Source organism: Pipra filicauda, unplaced genomic scaffold (assembly GCF_003945595.2).
Source record: "Pipra filicauda isolate LSUMZ 115617 unplaced genomic scaffold, ASM394559v2 scaffold196_size3971931_pilon, whole genome shotgun sequence".
Classification (NCBI taxonomy): Eukaryota; Metazoa; Chordata; class Aves; order Passeriformes; family Pipridae; genus Pipra; species Pipra filicauda.
Genome location: NW_024104305.1, coordinates 1090188 through 1109804, shown reverse-complemented (window position 1 = coordinate 1109804; position 19617 = coordinate 1090188). Strand labels below are relative to the sequence as shown.

Here is a 19617-nt window from a genome sequence, read left to right as displayed (position 1 = left end):
TCATGTATTTTCTCCTAATATTTAACCAGGCCAGTATGCAAATAAAATTGGAATGCACGGAAGAAGAGAAAAAAGGGGGGAAAAAATCCCAGCCTCAAACAACTTGCACTGTATCAGGCTGCTACCTACACTTTAAGAGGCAGTTTTGAGTTCTCTAGCTTTGTATAAGAAGTGATGATGTCAAAGTAATGTACAGCAGCAGGACATTATCATAATCACTTTATTTTGCTACTGGCACAGTGGGTATTTCCCTAAATGTATTTGTACCAGAAGCTTGCAATATTTAAATATGTACCCCTTCTAGTTTACCAGCCTATTGAAAAAATCAAATATTAAACATTATAATCAAACTATGCACAGATAATTACTCCTAAAATCCACCTCTACTCTTCTTATATGTGTTTAAGTAACTAAACTAATTATAATGGATTTATGGTTTAAAAGTCAGTCATGAACACTGTAAAAAATGTCTACAGGATTAACTTTTGAAGTATTTACCTGTGCGTAAGCCTTCGGTGACTAATGCAAACAGCAGTTTGTTGATCCTGTGCAACACAGACTTTATGGCGACTACATTTCATCTTCAAACATGGATCTTTAGCCGGATCTAAAGCTAAAAATAGTTTTAGAAATTTGTTAACAATTATCTAGAAACATGCAATTCAAACAAGAAACACCACACAAAAAACCTACCAAGGTTGTGGAGGGGGTTGGTCTGCTGCTTGTACAGCATGCTGCACTGCAAGCAGCTGACTGTCACCAGGAAAAAAATGCAGCTGTTGTATTGGTAAGAAACTACTCAGTGCTATATTCTTTTAACAATTGCCACTCTCTGACTGTAATCCCCAAACACTGGTATTTCCAACTTGAAAGCATTTTCCCTTAACTGTTTACTAAGATACAACTGGGTTCTTCCTACTCAGCATTAAGTGGTGAACAATGGCACTGAATTTACTGAGAAATTATTACTCAGATGAGATTTTAGTAAAAGTGAAATATGCAGGCAAGTGATTGGTATGACTCTGTCTTTATATATAAATTGTACTTGCTTCTAGGCCTCTATTTCTGCTTTGTGAGTTTTAGGGGGGTTCTTTTTGTCGCTGGTCCTTTAGGAATCCTCCATACTCATTTTTCAAGTACAATTCCAGCTAAAAATAGTGATTTCTGGCTGTACTAAAAGAGTGTAATAATTTTGTTTGTTGCTTATTACTAAATTTGCATTCTTCTTGAGTAGCCATGCCTACATGACTGTAATATAGAAAAGCATCTGCCAATTTAAGCTCTCACTAGAAACGATCAACTTCTGCCTTCTCCCATCTCCACAGTGTCTTTCAGGTAGATCTAAATATTGCAACACTAATTTTTCTATCCCTATCAGAATCCTTTTTTTATCAAGGAAGAAAGCTATAAACAATTAGAATTCTGTTTCCCTGTGTTGTTCACTTTAGCATGTTACTGCCCAGTATTCAGTTATATTTCAGAAATTTCTCATTTTTTACATCTGCTTATAAAATATCACAGAATCACAGAACATTGAGTTGGAAGGGACCCACAAGGATCATTGACTCTTATCCCTGCACCCTAAGAATCACACCATGTGCCTGAAAGCATTTATTTGCATATATATTTTCTGAACAAAAATGTTGTTTCTTCTATTCATTATCAAAAGCAAGTTTCTAATCACATCTTTATTTGACCTGCCAGAGGATACTAACATAAGACCGCTAACTGTGCAAGTACCCAGAAAACAAGAACCAAGCTGATCATTAGCTGCAGTTTTGACGCATGACGCTGCAGTGCTAAGTATGATTAAATATAGTCTGAGCAGTGACTTCTTCAGTTTTATTTCCCTCTTAATAATATATTCAGCTGAGCAAAACAAGATTATCAACAGAGCAGAACAGTGATGGAATAATTAATACAGTAATAATTCAATGCAGACAGAAAAGTAGCATTTTGTTAATTACAGCATAAGACATATGAAAAGATGTATTCTTCTTTTTACTTCTACAGCAAGTCAGCCATAAAAACACAACACGTAATCCAGAATAAATCCAATTACAACAACTCTATACAAATAGGAAGCAAGCACAGCAAAAAAAATTACTGAACTAGGATAACAGAGTTGGAGTCAAAACTAATGAGAGCATATTCAGTATCCTCCTCCAATTTACTTTAGATTCCACGTCAAATACTTCCTCTGCTTAAAGTCAGGCAGAACGTAATGCCAGCCCTTAGTAAAACTGAAGAGATAATCACTTAAGGTACTTGTCCAAGTACCTCTCCCCCAAATGTTCCCTGGTTGGAGACACTAGGGTAGCAATACTGGAAATATGGCCTATCTTCAGGTAACTGCTTTGCAAAAGTGAATAGGTCAATGAAATAAAAAAAACATAAGCAAGAGAAATCTGGAATCATATAAGGATGCTGAGTTCAATATCAAGCAGAAAACAGGTTTCAGGAAAAAGGGTGAATGGGGGAGATCATGAAACCATTCCCATTGAAAAGGTTATTTCTTTTCCCAAGTTCTTGGGACTCTGAAGGTGTGTTTTGACAATTACATCAAAATTCAGCAAACCATAAAACATGGTTTTGGTAATATGTTACATTTTAGCAAAATGTTACAGGCAGAACCCAACTTTGCAAGCAAGCGATGGTACTTTCATACTTTGCCTTTAGGACAATATGAAGGTCAAATGGAAACCAGGACACACAATCAGTTCTTACAGAACCAATGCAATCTTTTAGTATTTGCTGACTCAATGGTTATCATATCCTGCATGTAACTCTTGATCACCTCAGGTGAGGTATATAATCATTATATAGCAAGAATGGCTATGGGACTGTGTCTGGGGCTACTATCTGAGAAGGGTGAGTAAGCCACCAGAGCCACAGGTGCCCAAATCACAAGACCATCTTTATATTCAAAGGCATGTTCAACACTCATGGTCTTACCATTGACACTAACTCACATTATCACTCTCTGACCTGATGGACTTGTTCTCTCTCAGCCACAAACTCCCTACAGAAGCCCTTTTTCCTCATCTTATCTGTGTCATGTGGCCTCCCTTTTTCCAATATTTTTGTTGTGAAACCATCTTATAACAGCAAGGGAGAGACCAAATAAACCACTGATACAAAAATGCAGATTTTTGGAAGGCAAAAAAAGTTAATTAACTGAAGGGTTAATGGCTTCCTGGACTAACACTTAGCAACACAGAGGATAAAAACACAGAAAGAAATGTTGGTAGAAGATGTAAAAAGCACTTCTTTCTCTTTTTTTTTTGTTTGAGTATCACATGCTGTAGTCAACCCCATACTATAAAGTACATAGGATGTACATTTTACTAATCTACTTTGCATGATCTTCTGTTTTTATTTTTAACCTGTTTTTTAAAAATGGTAAACTTATGGATTGCATTAGCTATTTTCCCAGCTTTGAAAGGACTAAAATAATTAGATATCTACAAAAGCAGGGAAATTACTTGCCCTTTTTTTAAAGCCAGTTTTACTTGATACTTGGAACTGACCAATGGACAATTTTCATGGGAAATAAAGGCTAAACCACAAGAAAGACATTTTTCAAAACCATAGTCTGAAGTTCTTCATGCTGGGGAAGAAATGGACTCCCCTTACAATGCAGGGACATAGCTGACTATATGTCTGATCTTAAACTATGATGAAAATGAATAAATTTATTCCAGAAAAAGTACCATTGATTTCCTCTAAGCATTTAACTCAGTTATATCAGGAAATACATGGCATTAAGTCTTTACTTCTTTACTACATCTCCTAGCTATCCTTGACAAAATGTGGCTGTTTTATGTCAGCTCACTTACGGTATGCAGACTTGCACTGACAACACCGCAGATTTCTTTCCATTTCTGCTAAAATAAGCATCTTTGAAACAGTACAATGTTCACACCAAAAACATAACAAGTGACAAATCCCACTGTGGGACTGATGTATTTCCAGAGCTATTGTCTTTAGCACAAAACAGGCATCAATCTGATTTTTTATCGAATTCACATTTACTAAAATATTGTCATAATTATGAAAGTTAGGGCCTTTTTTTCACCCATAATTGAAGTGAAAATGTTGACTGTACAGCTCAATTACACTGCTATTGAAAATTGGTGAAGGTTTCTACTATGGTGAGGAGACTCCAGACATGAGCAATATAGTTATGTAAGGCTTGTCAGAAATCATGTCTTTATTAAGGCTTGCCAGAAATCATCTCTTTATTACTGTATCAGCTGAATTCCTAGAATGTCATACAAACAGCTTCTAAAGATGCAGGCCTGATCTTAGCTTTAACAACTTGATAATGTTCAGCTTTACATAGCTTTTAATATTCAGGACACTAAGCTTGCAATAGGTTATTTGCCTATATGCCATGTGTCCATATATCTGGCTACAATAATAAGAAATGTCATGTTAATTAAATTCCAACAAAGAGAAAAATACCACTGTTACAAAACGCACTTCCAAAGTATAAAATGCTTTTAAACATCTATTATTTCTCTAAGAACTTATATTGTAAATGACAAATAAGTTGCTCTGCTGAAAAATTATAGAACGTAATTAGGGACTTTTATAGATGAATATGAATTTGTTCTTCTCACATGCTAAGGAAGCAATTAATATCCAAAAAATTGATTCAATTATTACTAATAGATCTATTCATTTATAATTCAAATTTGGAAAAGCAATTAAGAAAAGCTTCTCATCATCTCTTCTGTAAGTTAATTTACAGCTAGCGCTCCCGAAAACAGACATTAGCCAGAACATAATTTTTATTGGGAATACAAAAGGAAATAAAGACTAGCAAGACATAACACAGGAATACTCTTAACAGGAGTTCTGTGGCAGAAACCACAGTAAATTATCATTATTCCACAATCTTCTAAGTGCACTCTGATATATTACTAATTTTCCACTCCTAGTAAAATGAAAGGGAGAAAAAAGGTTAAGGACAAAGTTTTCAGACTTAAACTCTATTTCCTTCCTCCAGAGTTTGATTCATTTCTGATGGGCAAAATAAAAACCAACTAGATATTGTGTTTGCACTTACTGAAACTTCAGCTATGCTTTGTGTATCCCATGAGTTGTTTAGTTCCTGTAATTTAAAATGCAAGTCTGACTCCTTTGTCTACAAAGTTTTCATTTTTTGACAAGAGAGGGAGAAAAATAAATTATCTGAAAGTTTTAACTAAAATATTAATAAATAGGTCAAATGCCTATGTTATAACCCTAGGCAGATCCCTTGGAGGGAATGACTCATATTTACCTGCTTTGATAAGCCACACAATTCCTGAAGATACCTAAAGATCATCAATGTCTTTACTTCTCCATTTCAAAAGACGACGATTTCTCACCTCCTAAAGCAGGATTTCTCATTAAGAAGTGTGTTGGGTCTAAAGATATGAGTAGAATCCCAGCATCACAATTTCTAGTAACAGTAGGGAGGACAACAAGGCAGAACACCTAAACATTCAGTTGATGTTGTCAGCTAGCATGGAATCCAGATAAATGTTTAATTACAGTTAACAGTGATAATGGTTATTTTTTGCCTAAATTGTATAGTGATCAGCATGCAAAATTTGCATCTCTACATATAGACTATCCTCAGCCACAGATGGTTTGAATCCACACTGCTGTGGATATGTAACAAGACATCCCTATCTTATTATGTAACATGCATACTAAGAATAAACACCTTTTAATTTCAACAAGAAAATGAATCATTGTGCAGCTAACAATCTGAAATTCATAAATAAAAATCAGAGCATTAACAAGAAAGAGCCTACCTCAGCAATCTGATGGGGATGTTCCGAAAAAGAAGAATCTCATATTTTTGTTTCTTTTCCCAGGGACTGTATCTGCCATTTAAGATTCACTACATAGCATAAAAAACAGAATGGATAGCTACAGTTGGATGTTCACAAAAGGAATCTTCCTGAATACTTGTTCCATGTGGCCACATGAATCTACAACTTCAGTAAGAAGGCTAGACAGTAGGTTTCTCTGTAGGTGGCCAAGGAAGTAATCAGAAGTTTAGACTCAAATCCCTGAACATCCTGGGAACCAGTCTGGTTTTTGACTGGTGAGCAAGTGTTGCAACAATTAAGGTGTCTGTATGTATGGAGCTTGCTTCTACCCAAGAAGCCTGCTCTCACGAGTGCTCAGAAATCTCCATACCGATGAATCAGGGACAATTGTGTAAAGTTTCTTATCAGGTTTCTGTTCAGATGCACCATTTTTCCTAGTGGTTTATATTACTAAGCTCTGGTACATTAGCACTGAGTGTCCAGCTGCCCTGCAATGGTTGCAGTTATATGGATAAAAGTTCTGATAAGCCAAGAAACGTCTAACACCGTCTTCTAACCACCTGACACATAAAATACTGTACTTTTGCTCACTGCTGCAATTAAGTTTTTTAAAAAAGGACATAAAAATGCATTTATACTGATTCATAACACGGTACCTGCTATTCTGGGTACTGATAATGTAAGTCAAAATAAATGCTCAAAAAACAAAACTAAATCTGCTGGTCTTTATTCTTCCTCTGGAACAAACCCACTAAAGCTGATCTCTTTTTTTCACAGTTTCAAAGTACTTCACTCATTCTTTCTCCACTCCCTTTAAAACAATCATCTTCACTGAGCCACACTTTTTCTAGCCACTTGTGAAGTGACTAAATGATAAGAAATTCTCCCCCTCACAAATATCTGTGATCCCTGCTTCAAAAACATTCCCATTATTTTGTGTTTTCTCTTTTGGGTATTCCTTGAAAGTTTACAAGAACATACGTTACCTATAGCTCAGAAAGAGGTGTAAATGAGAAACTCCACATAGTCTACGTCAAATGCCCTCCTTATCATTATCTGTGAAAATTCAAAAAAGATCCTGTTCATTTAAATTGCCAAAGAACACAGTTATTTTGGGCTCAGATTGGTGAGTCCACAGTAGTCTTAAGACTACTTGAACATTCGCAATAGTAATATATCACTAGCAAACAGTTAAGCACTATATTATCCTTTCCTAAATACACAAAATCATAATTTAGAGACATGGTGGCTGTGTCAGAACTGACTTCTGGATTCTCTAATTGGGCAACAAGGGGAAAGAAACATCTGCAGACCTGTAACAGCAGAAATGCATCTTCCTGAAAATTCTCTCATCTATTATCTCACACATCGAGATGATTATTCTTGCAAACAACATGCTATATACAGCACTGGTGACGCTGCACCTCGAATATTGTGTTCAGTTGTGGACCCCGTCACTACAGGAAGGACACTGAGGTGCTGGAGTGAGTCCATAGAATGGCAACGAAGTTGATGAGAGTCTTGAAGCACTTATGAGAAGCAGATGAGGGAGCTGGTGGTCTTTAGCATGGAGAAGAGGAGGCTCAGAGGGGACTTTATGACTCCCTTCAACTACCTGAGAGGAGGTTGTAGCAGGGGAAGTGGTTGGTCTTTTCTCCCAGCTAAAAAGTGAGAGGACAAAAAGGAAATAGCCTCAAGTTGCATCAGGGAAGTTTTAGATTGGATATTAGGAAAAAATTCTTCCCTGAAAGGATTGTCAAACATTGGAACAGGCTGCCCAGGGACGTGGTTGAGCCACCGTCTCTGGAGGTATTTAAAAGATGTGTAAATGTGGCACTTAGGGACATGGTTTAGTGGTGGGCTTGGCAGTACGCAGTTAATGGTTGTACTTGACGATTTTAGAAGACTTCTCCAATCCTAATGATTGTATGATTCTATTTTTATCTGTTGGAGAACTTTAATTTCAGTATTTCATTATGTATTTTTATGTTAAAAAGGGTATTTTAATCAGAATTTTATTTTACAGTAATCAACTTCAGCTTTTAAATTTTTTTAAGCAATTAAACCAGAATCCAGTAGACAATTCATGTAAGTATCTAACAAATCAGAAATATAAATATACTTGTATTTTGAAGAAGCCTAGAATAATGAAAATTATCAAGAAATGCACTTGTAATAAAATTGAATTATAAAATACATTTTGTAAAGAAAACACAAAATTTGAAATCATATATTGCACACAATATATAGAGCACATTAATTTTTTAAGTCAGTTATGCATCTTGACTCAGAGAAACCATCTATGAAAGTTTCTTTGAGCTTACTATACTGAAATTAAAGGTAAACCTCAAATGCTTCAGTTTTGAAGTATTTAAAGATATTTCACTGTTACAAGCTAACAACCACAAATATACCAAACCTGCAAAAGTTCCAAGTAGATTTAAGTAGCCACTAGGGAAAAAATAAAAGAAAAAGAAAACTCAAACCATAAGAATATCTTATATAAAAATACAAATGTAAAGAATGTGAAGACCTACTCCATTAAGAATTGACTTTGTAATGTTTATTCCGGGGTTTCTCTTGGATCATTAGATTCATGTTTATGTGACACACTTCTGGTCTCCAGATGGAGAGAACCCATACAGAACCCTGTAGTCTGGAAATACAGACGGGACTACAGGTGTTCTGCAGTCATTAGCTTGTAATAAATCTACAATTTCAGTCACTTCTGAGTATCCATCTGTGTCCCAACTCATAGCTACCAACATCTGTAACTGCAGAAAGGAAGCTGCATTAAAAAAAGTTGACATTACAAAGTAAATTTTAAATGGAGTAGGTCTTTACATTCTTTACATTTATAATTCTACAGAAGATAAACAGGTTTTTAAATATGAGCCATTTAAATAAAAATGGATCAAAAAGCAACTTTCAACATTTAAAATATCATTCTTCTATTCAGGAAAAACTATGTATAGCCTTTTTTTGTCTTCTTTACAGTCTTTGTTGTTTGGGGTTTTTTTAAGGGATTTATTAAGCTATTTCGTTTTCCCTCACCACTAAACAGTAATATGTGATTTCAAATTTCATATTCTTAATAACTACCTCCATTCGATTTTTACAAGTCTTCTACTTAATCTCTGTGGCAAACTAGGAAACTTCATCAGGCCATAGCTCTGATGCTGTACCTCTAGCCAGTCACTGTCACCCTGTGCCACATTTCCACTTTTCTGACATAATTATTCGTGTGTCTGAATGGCTACCAGAATTCAGGATTTGGTCATGTTAAAAAAAAAGAAAAAATAAACTTTTTACTTCATCTTATAACAATTCAAGATTTGGTGACTCTATAGATGTAACAGTAAGGCATAAAGCAAAGGTGTCAGGAGAGCAGGAGCAAGGGCTTAGACTGCTACTGAAGGCAAGTAAAATCTCGTATTATGCGCTGGGTTTGGCCTCAATAAAAATCCTTTCTATAGCCTCTTTTGAAAATAGCTACACAATTTAGAATCCATTTGATGTTTCTATAGAAATAAATACTGAAACAATTTGAGAGCCCTAACTAGAGATGCAGATGTGTACTACCCACTTAATCTGAGTTAGGAGCCAAGTCTGTGAATCGTACAGGACAAGGCTCTTTCATGGAAGGTGTTACCACAGTAGATAAATCTATAAAAGAGAAATAATAAAAGAATCACTGAAGCACAGCATCAGATAATTAACAAAAAGCACCATTAAAGGGTTCCTCAGACATCTACAAAAAATCTTTTCAGGCAAGGGCTATCTGAAAGGATCATAAAGCAGCAGTAATCTGTTTAACACAGGATTTAGCATATCTCATTAGTGAGTAGGATTCCTAAATACTTCAAACTGGAAACTAGATTAAATATAGTTTATTCTTAATAGTAAATAAGCATGAAATATTTTTAACAGCTTTTCAGTTCTGTTCTTTCTAAAATTCATGGAGTCCTCCTACAAAGACATTATGTCTTTACCTCAGCCAACATTTTAAAGTGCCTTGTGATACATACTAATTGCAAAGTACTGCAATTTATCTTGAAAGTGATGGATATATACTTCTAGTTCAAAAACATCAATAGTTCTGCTACATAAACTAGATCATGAGTGTACATATCAAATGCAGCAAAGTTAAATCTACACAACTGTTTTCACAGTCTTCAACTAATGGATCTTCATTAAACTCTCTTGTAACCTCCCAGGGCTTGGAAGTGAGTGAATCAAATTATTTTACTGAATATGACTCTAAATGGTTTCAGTTCACAGTACAGAAATGTATTCACAAATTACAGAGATGTGTTTGCATACATTTGAATATTCTTAGTTATCAAAATTATTACAGAACTAGGTAGATTAAACACACAGAGCTAAAAGGTAAAGATTAAAGTAATACAAGCGAAATTGCTTCAAAATCTATTTCTGTTGTACAATGGTATCTACAGTTTTTCTTCTGTAAACAGGCATCTAATATAACCTGATACTATGAAAGCCAAAAATAATTCTGTGGAATGGTCTACAAGAAATGCTATAAATACATCTACAAACCATTTATACCTTCAGGCTGTTCATCCTCCATGGAAATGTCATTTTGTATTTTTTCAATTACATGAATATACTCCACTGTTCCTCTACAGTATTGAGCAAAGGAAGACATCTCCTCCACTTTCAAAAATTACACTAGTGTCTTTGTGTATGTAATTCCATTCAATAGCTACACCCTCCAAGCTCTGTTACCATCTGTAGTCTAAAAATAAAATGTACCAGAAGCATCCCATATATTTACATCTGATGTAGAAGTGGTATATGAAGAAAATGTGTTAGAAAACACTGTGTATAAAGGGAGTAAGTACTGATAAAACATAAATTAAAGCTACTAGAATAGTCAGTTTGGAATAGTCTAAAACACAAGACATCCTACTTGCTTATTTCTAAAACCACTGAAAGAGTAAAACCTTCCTTTCAGCAGTAACTATAATAGAGCATTGAGATTTATTCCAACAATAATACCTGCTCCAAGTAATTATTTATTAAGAAGTTACCTTGGGATATTTATAGAAATATATAAACATTTAAGGGTGTATATACACATATATACGTGTGTATATATATACATACATATATATATATGTATATATATACACATATATATGTATATATATAGTCAAAACATTTATTTAAATATGTTTTTCTATCATATGGATATAAACAGACAAGAGTTGAATGAGAATAAGTATACCTTGGACAAATGTTAAATGTTGCTTTCAGGAATGGTGTTGGTAGATGGCAATGCAAATCATAGTATTTTCCATCTTTTAAAATAGATTTTGCATACCAGGAGTGAATAACATTATACATTTTCATGGTAAGGGCTAACCTCCTAGAATGCTTGGACTTATATTTCCATATAGCCACTCTTATTAATAAAAATGGAATTACACACATCTGTCTACGTAAGCAATTCTGACACACTTCCTCATATTAACATAACACCTTTAAAAATACACTGAAGTATAGAAGAGTGAATTGAAACGCCGTTCATAGAATCATACAATGGTTTCGGTTGGAAGGGACCTTAAATACCATTTAGTTCCAATTCCCTTGCCATGGGCAGGGAACCCTCCACTAGACCATGTTACTCAGAGCCCCACCCAGCCTACTCTTGAATACTTCTGGGGATGGGGAGTTTATAATCTCCCTGGGCAACCTCTTCCAGTGCCTCACACGCCTTACAGTAAAGATTTCTTCCTAATACCTAATATAAATACCCACCCTCCTTCTGCTTAAGGCCATTCCCCCTTGTCCAATCACCACATGTCCTTGTAAAAAGTCACTCCTCTCCAGCTTTCCTGTAGGTCCCTTTAGGCACTGGAAGGCTTAAAACTAAGTCGCTACATTTTATTATTATATGCACAACTACCAGTTCCTGGAACCACAGTCTTTTCAAATATTACAATAAAATATTAGCATAATGTTTGGGTTCTGATTAAGGATTAAAAGAATATATAAAAATACATTACCCATTATAGTAAATCAGTGCAAAATCTTAGAAAAAGTTTTAAAAGACAAAGAAATCCTAGAAAAATAATAACTACATGTAGACCTCAAAGATACACCTATGTGGCATGCAATGGTTCCTCAAAAATACTACCTGCAAATTCTTATGAGCGTTGACTAAAAATTATTTGAAAAAGGTTCTCATTTCAAGCAGAATACAGATAAACAAAGTAATAAACATAAATAATGAGAACCCATTTGTCTGACTACCAGTGATATCAACAAGGAGTTATATGTGTACCAGGTACTTACGCTACAGCCTAAACCACAAGATTGAGTATTTTCTAAATTACAACTAAAAATTTGAAAATGCAGATATGACACCTCTATTACGTGTAGTCAGCTGGAGTTTGAAGACTTCATATGTTGTTCATATACTGATTTTAAAACTTTCAGATATATATTTTTCATTTCATTACGTAATGTTGCTATAGTTCAAATTAGCAAAGGAAAAAAACTATTTCTGTAAAGCACTAGTAATTCCTATAATCCACTGCTTTCATAGTTAACAAAAAAATATCCTGTCTAGTAGAACTGGAGCTCAGATCTTTTCATGGCAAAAAGATTCCTTACTTATCCCATACTTTTGCAGCTTTATAGGTAAGTTTCTGAAAAGCCAAATATCGACAAAAAAACAGAAAGAAATAAAACACTGATAAATTAGGGATATTTTTTATTTCTGTCCTCAAAGAACATAACTGCTTGTATCTTCAGCAGTATTATTATAAACTTGAACAAAACAGACATGGGACAATTTCAATCTCTTACTGTAACCTTATCTCTACATTTTAAAAGTTTATCTTTCACTTATGAGTTTCATGTTTTAATTTGGGAGAATGTTTTTTATGGAACGCTCTCAGTTGAGAGAGTAGCTGCTGCACTAACCAGAATGGCAGTAACAAAAGACTGAAAGGTAAACCTTCATAAAGATTCTCTAACACAGACTGCTTGGCTTGCAATGAGCCCCAACAGATCACAGGACTCCACATTCAGTCATTTGCGACACACTTATTTATTCTTTTGAATAGTTCACTTTGGTAAAAGAGAAAAATACATATCAAAAACCTCTACGTCTATGTGTATGGTTACTGTATCGGGGAGAGGTTACTTTATGGGGGAAAAAGGTTCAAGAGGTACTGGACCGTGGAAAACTAGACACCGTTGCTAGTTAACAAAGTAACTATTTATTATGAAGGGTGGCTAACAGTAAAAACAGGCACTCAAGAGAAAGGGATTAGGAAGGAGAAAAGTGAACAAAAAAACCCTAAAAGAAAGGCTCGACACCCTACTCACCCAGGTGTCACCTATAAGAGAGTCTTACCCACTCTAACCAGTAATAAAACCTCTCTGCAGCAGCTGCGTGTTCCGAAGGGCTGGCAGGCTCCCACTCCAGCAGGCGTCCCTGCTAAAAGCAACTTGATCCTTCGTGAAGAGCCGGCACCCCAACACGGAAAGCGTGTCTGCTTTTATACAGTTCATTGAGTACACCTGCCTGGGGAGGTGTGGCCAGTACCGCCCCGTCAGGGGTTCTCAATCCCACCCCCTTGGTTATGTAAGTGCACCCCTCCTGTGCATGTGTGCGAACTTTGGAAATCCCCTCACGCAGGCGCAGTGAGTCCTGGGGGTCTTTCCCAATTGAGTCTGGGGGAGAGCCTTCCTCCTCTCATCATCACTTTCTCCTCCAAATGCCCTTGACGAGCCATTGACCAATCACAAGAGACCAATTAAAACAGTTTATACAGAAGTTCTCCCTCCAAGGCCAAATACACTGTTTTATCAGCGAACTTGGCGGGGAGAACTATAAACTTCTGCAGGTGGCTAAGGACAAACACAGACCAAAAATATCATCCCAACTTCGTCCCAATACAGTTACTGAGGTGAAAAAGCTAGTTAACAGTTAAACACTATTTGCTTCGAACTTATTAGTGAAGTAATACACAACTGGAGTGGAATGGTGCTGCAGCAGTGCTTATGGTACAGCTTTGGATCAATATTTACAGGCACTATCAAAATGTACACCTACAACTCAGTTTGTATAGTCGACCAACTCTCACTTTCTCCTATCTCATTAATTATATGAGGAAAAAAATGTGTCGAGATTGTCACTGCTCTATGTCTTTTACAAAGAGAGAGAACCATAGAAGACTTGATTTATTCAGTAAATCATGAACATTACATTCACTCCTATGGAAGGAACTGACATTTGCAAGGCTGACATGTTTTAAAGTATGAATGGGTCTTCCCACAAAATGTTACATTTGATCAACTCTTCCCATTGGATGAGAGCGACCTGAATATCTGAACAAGTACACGGTACTTCCATAGTTAGTTATATTTTATTCTCATGAATATTTTCTGTTTAAAAAAAAAAAAAAATGTATTTCCTCTTATACCCAAAAGTAAGAGGAAGACAACTCTGCCAACATGGAAAACAAGATAATGACTAGGAAACCCTCTTTTATCTTTTAGGATATCTTCCAGATCTAGTCAGTAATGTTATTTACAGAGTTTCAAATAAATAACAACTGAATGCAAACCTATGACTGAAAAAGAATATCTAATGACAATCAGAGCCTAGAAAACATGAAATTCTCAAGAAACAGTAAATTTTTTGACATACACTACAATTCTATGTCACTGTAAAATTCAATACAAAGACTGTAGTAGTTCTTGCAGGAAAAATGAAAACCAGTGAACTGGCAGGTAAAAAAAACCCTAATAGTCTTTAAATGACAGACTGACAAATTAAGGTATTGGGAACATTTTTGACAATAAAACCTCTGTATACTTTTTATTATTAAAATCTGTTACAAACTAGCATTATTTGGTTTTCAGTTACAAAATTGCACAGTAAATTGTAGATAAAACTACTCAGCAAATGCATTTCACTCTTCAATGTAAATTTTCATTTAACAAGGAAATAAAAACAGAAAGTTGAACTCTGTAGATGTGATTTTAAAATATTCACTGTCCAATACACAATGCATTTTGCAAACTAGGTAGAAGAACTTTAAAATGTTTTCTTAGTTAGATTGTTTGTAAATTCAGAAAAGTACTCAACAAACATTAGTATTAGGATGCCCAAAAAACTCAGAGTAACAGAACACACCAGTGTGTGTAAAAGTAAACACACACCAGTGTGGGGGAAAAGGCATTTCAGTATAACTTCTGAAAAAACTCACAGCCAATTGAAACAAAAAACAACAAAGCAAAAAACTAACCAAAAAAAACCCCAAACAAACAAAAAACCCACAACAACAACAAAAAAAAAAAACACTCAAAAACCACCAAAATCAAAAGACCCCAAAAACATATCAAGAAAAAAAAAAAGCATGAGCAAAACTTCAAAACTCACACAATATTCAATTCAATGCTTTCAGATGAAAAATTTTGTCACTTATAAGTTCTCATACTAAAAACATACTTGCAGACCATGTCCCTCTATCAAAAACCGGAGAATAAAGGGGAAAGACAAAAGGTACTTCGTATTAAAGTAACGAAGTCATAGAACTTGGTGGAAACCTCTAAGAAATATGGTTGTAATAAAAGAAAATTCATTGTAAATCTCCCTTATAAGTCAGTATCCATTTTGGCAAGTTCTTTAAACTGAATAAATACCATTTTTGCAACATATTTTTATCTCAGTGTCTTGTTTACAAGTCCCTATGCTATTTCTTCATTGCATTTGTGCCACCGGTACTATCAAAAAAGACCAAGTCCCTGAAGCATTTCTTTCAGCAATTAAAAAGCATCAAGATTCTCAGTTGTTTCAAAATGGCAGCCCTACACTTTGAAACAAAATACATGAAGTGGATTATATTGACAGTAATCACTAAGTTCCAATGCCTGGGGAGGGAATGTGTAATGGGAAAATTTACTGCATTTACTCAAATTATTTTTAGACTAAAACTGTTGTACTATAGCATTCTCAAAGCTCCAGCTACATTTTGCCCCAAGACAGATCACTTGAACATGACAGATTCCCAAAACTAGTTTTCTAGATCTTCTTTTATGTGCCACATATAAAGAGACTTTCAAAATCCTAGTGATTTTTTTTTTTAACTGCAAAAGACAACTATTAGATTGCATGCCTGTTTCTTTTCAGATGTCCTAATGAAAAGCATCAGTTCTTTACTTAAATATATAAATAAAACAAAACTTCACAAACCTCACGTTTCTGTTACGGAACTTTAAGCTACTTTAGAGGTTTCTAATGCTCCCGTCTCTTTCTCTATATCAAAAAAAGTTTGAAAAAATCACAGATATAAAATGATGATTAAGCTGAATTTCTGGTACTCTTTAAATAAATCACTTGAAGACAGAGGAAATTATACAAATTGATAGAATTCTGTAGGCATTCTAGAACGGGAGTACAATTACTAATACTTGAATAGGATAAAATTTAAGTAACTAGTAGCAGAGTCTTACCTTGATCAAATGGTTTACCCGGACTCCATGTACGAAAATAATCATCCTGGAGAGGGAGAAACAACTCAAATTTAGTAAAACATAAGGAATCAATGTATACACAAAAAAACTCATAGTATCATGAAAGACAGAAGATGTATACCAACCTCTACTTCCTAGAAAAGGCAAGCAGGAAAATAAAATTAAAAAAAAAGGAGAGAAAAAGATTACAGTTATCATAATGGGACAAATGACACAGAATAAAACAGTATAATTCAGAGGCCATTTGCACTCATAAAATAAAAATGCCATTCAAAAATGTTACTCCTTAGCATTTAAAATAGAAAATGTATTTCTCATAGTACCTGTATAGGTAATGTTTCTAACACTGCTTTTAAAATGTTACAGTAGTTTTCCTGTACTTTAACTTCTAAAATACTGAAAAACTTAATTACATTTTCACTGATTGAGTTTTCAAAAGTAAAGCTTCAAAGCTGCCATCAATAAATTCAGCTATCTTAAAGAATGATACATGAATTTTTGAAAAATAAATATTTTGTTATGTAGCTTTCAATTGCATCAGTAAGACCTTTCATTAGGTAAGTCTAATTAGCTGTATTTTCTACAAATCATCTTACAAACATAAAATATCTTCCTAATTATGTCATCAGCTATATTAGGCTACAATTTCAAGAAAGAAAACCTTGAATTAAATAAATTGCAGAAATAAATTACAAATCCATAGCCAAAACAATAAATTGATCTGCCTATCTCAGATAATACGTGGCACAGGAAAATGACTGGAATTGTTTATTATTATGTGGTAATCTAACTCCCTACTCTGTAGAACAAAATATTTAAAAGACTATACCAAACATTTTAAGACTGCCTAAATTAAGCTTCACAAACTGAAGTGGGTGTACTGTCAAATGCAGCAGTTCCATCTACCTTGCTAAAAGACCACTGTAAAAAAATCTCAATTTAAATTTAACTACTGGGAAAATATGAGTCTCATGCAGTTGTCAAAGTCACAATCATAACTTAAAAACGATCAAGCATCAAACACATCTTTGCAAGTACAAAACACTTGTTGGGTTTTAATAGTTAAAGATTTTTACCTCAAACGAAAAGAAAAAAACCAACCAAATAAACAAACAAACAAAAAACCCACAAAGAACCCAAACAAACAGTGCTTGCAGCCTAAACCATATTTCACTGATGAGGTTTTATTCAGTGAAAATGTTGTTATCGAAATGTGTGCTTTGAAAGAGAAAGAAAGAAATGAGCAGAATCTGGAAGTGCAAAATTAACCATATTTCTGTACCGATACTTACATATTCCTGTACTCTGATGCCGCACAGATTAACACTCTATGAATCAATAGATGTTATTTGCCTTTTTTATTATTTTTTAAGTAATAAAAAATTTCACAGACCTATTGATTTTTGTTAATCACACAAGAAATAAGCAGAAATTATGATTATGATAGCATTTTCCCATTATTCCTCCTAATACTAACTATGGAGATGTTATTCCTGCAGTGGTGTTGTGAACACGCTTGAACGAGCTGTAATGCGATGCTGTTCCATGAACACCCCCATACTGGCAGAACTTACAATTCTTGAAAACACATCAAAGTGGTAGATTCTCTTTCCATTTCTACTAAATCAACAATGTTCACTCACAACAAGTCCATGCAGAAAATAGTGAAATATCAGAACAACTAGAACATAAAGCTATCAGAACAAAAGAGGAGTCATTCTGACTGAGACAAAAATCCCTTCTAAGGGAAAGCAGCCTGCATTTTGCTTAAGGAAGAATGTACAAGTGTGGGTTGTATAAATTACATGTTCTCAAGTTGGCCTCAAACCAACCAGAAAATAAATCAATTCTTGTTCATTTCTATCCTGCAGACAACTCCACAGATCTCAAATATAATATCCCTCAGGCATTTCTACAAGTCTTGCTGACTTACTTCTGTCTACAAAGCAACTTCACACCTTTCTCATTACCATTCTCTGACTCTCTTCCAAGTCTATTTTCTTGATAACTAGAATTGTGCAGAGCATTCAAGATGAAGCAGCATTATGAATCTCTCCACAACACAACACTACTTTGTCCTCTATTCTTCTCCCCATTATGTCTACCTCTCTGCTGTCTTTGTAGGCTGGGTGGGAGGATTGTTCTTTTTAATTGCACTATAGTTTCAATGGGTTATGGTTTGCATGGAATTTTCTATCTTAAATACAAAACATATATACCCACATACCATATATACCTATACTGATTGTTCTAAAGAACTAATTTTTCAAATCATCTGTGACTTAAATAAAATCCATTATTGAATATGTTAAACAAAATTTCTATGTCCCTCTACAAACAGAACTGTTTAGAACTGATTGTCAGATTAAGTAAGGGTTGTTTAGAATTGATTTTCAGAATAAATAAGGAAATTGCTTCAATAAATCATAGTTCCACAATTTTACAAATATTCCTAAAGCTGTTTATCCTATCACATGGCTTCCTGTTACATTCAAACCTTTCCTAATCTTCAGTCAGTAAGTTTGATTATAATAATGTTCAATATCCTCTGCAGAATGTAATCGAGATCATAATATAATTTACAAAGTCTCATTTTCATAATTTTAATATAAAACCAAGAATGAACAAATACATGGTTCTACCTCAGTGAAGGCTGAGTAGCATCACAGCATCTCTAGGTAAAGTATCCTTTAACAATCTATAAATTGAAAAAGCAATGTCTCAGGATCTCAGGAGAGAGTCTGTCTTCTGAACTTCTTCAGGAGCTTCCTTGCCTTTGTCCCAAACATGTTAAAGGGCAAGTTACAAAAGTATACAGAATAAAGTCACAAATTTGTAACAGTAACCAACACTTTCTAGCTAAAGAAATTCATACATTTTAAATAGAAAATTCATTCTTACTGCTCTACTTGAAACTGTGTGAAATGTCACTATTTCTTTCAAGTGTGTCTCTGTCTGAAAGACGCAAAGCACTTCTAACAGCCATGGATGATGGATTTCAATGAGTTTAATATCCATGCCTTAAAATTATGCACGTTTAAGCATTACGCTCATTCAGGGTCATAGTGATGAAGTGTTTTTTAAGAACTTAAGTTCATGCTACAATTACTTACGTACTTTGAGACTAATATGTTTTTTCTTTTTCCTGAAAAGGTCTTACTGTAAAAAAAAAAAATCATCTATGTCATCTGAAAATCTGACAACTCTACAAAAAGAACAAAAAAAGTAGCTACGTGACCAAAAAAAGCAGTTTAATCAGAAAAGACTG

The 19617-nt window shown here is 34.5% G+C and overlaps 1 protein-coding gene across 3 annotated transcripts in view; it reads right to left on the bottom strand.

The window, feature by feature from the left end:
- The window catches only part of SPOCK3 (SPARC (osteonectin), cwcv and kazal like domains proteoglycan 3), a 173856-nt gene that overhangs the window by 91534 nt on the left and 62705 nt on the right, over positions 1-19617 (bottom strand). Inside the window, exons 3-5 of one of the 3 annotated variants that reach the window (XM_027738292.2) lie at positions 16475-16483; positions 16329-16374; positions 499-613 (exon numbers count right to left, since the gene is read on the bottom strand). The exons of 1 other annotated variant lie outside the window; for it this stretch is intronic. In XM_027738292.2, coding sequence (XP_027594093.1) covers positions 499-613; positions 16329-16374; positions 16475-16483 — 170 coding nt within the window. The remainder of the gene's footprint in view (positions 1-498; positions 614-16328; positions 16375-16474; positions 16484-19617) is intronic. One more of the 3 variants, XM_027738303.2, reaches the window with a different exon arrangement.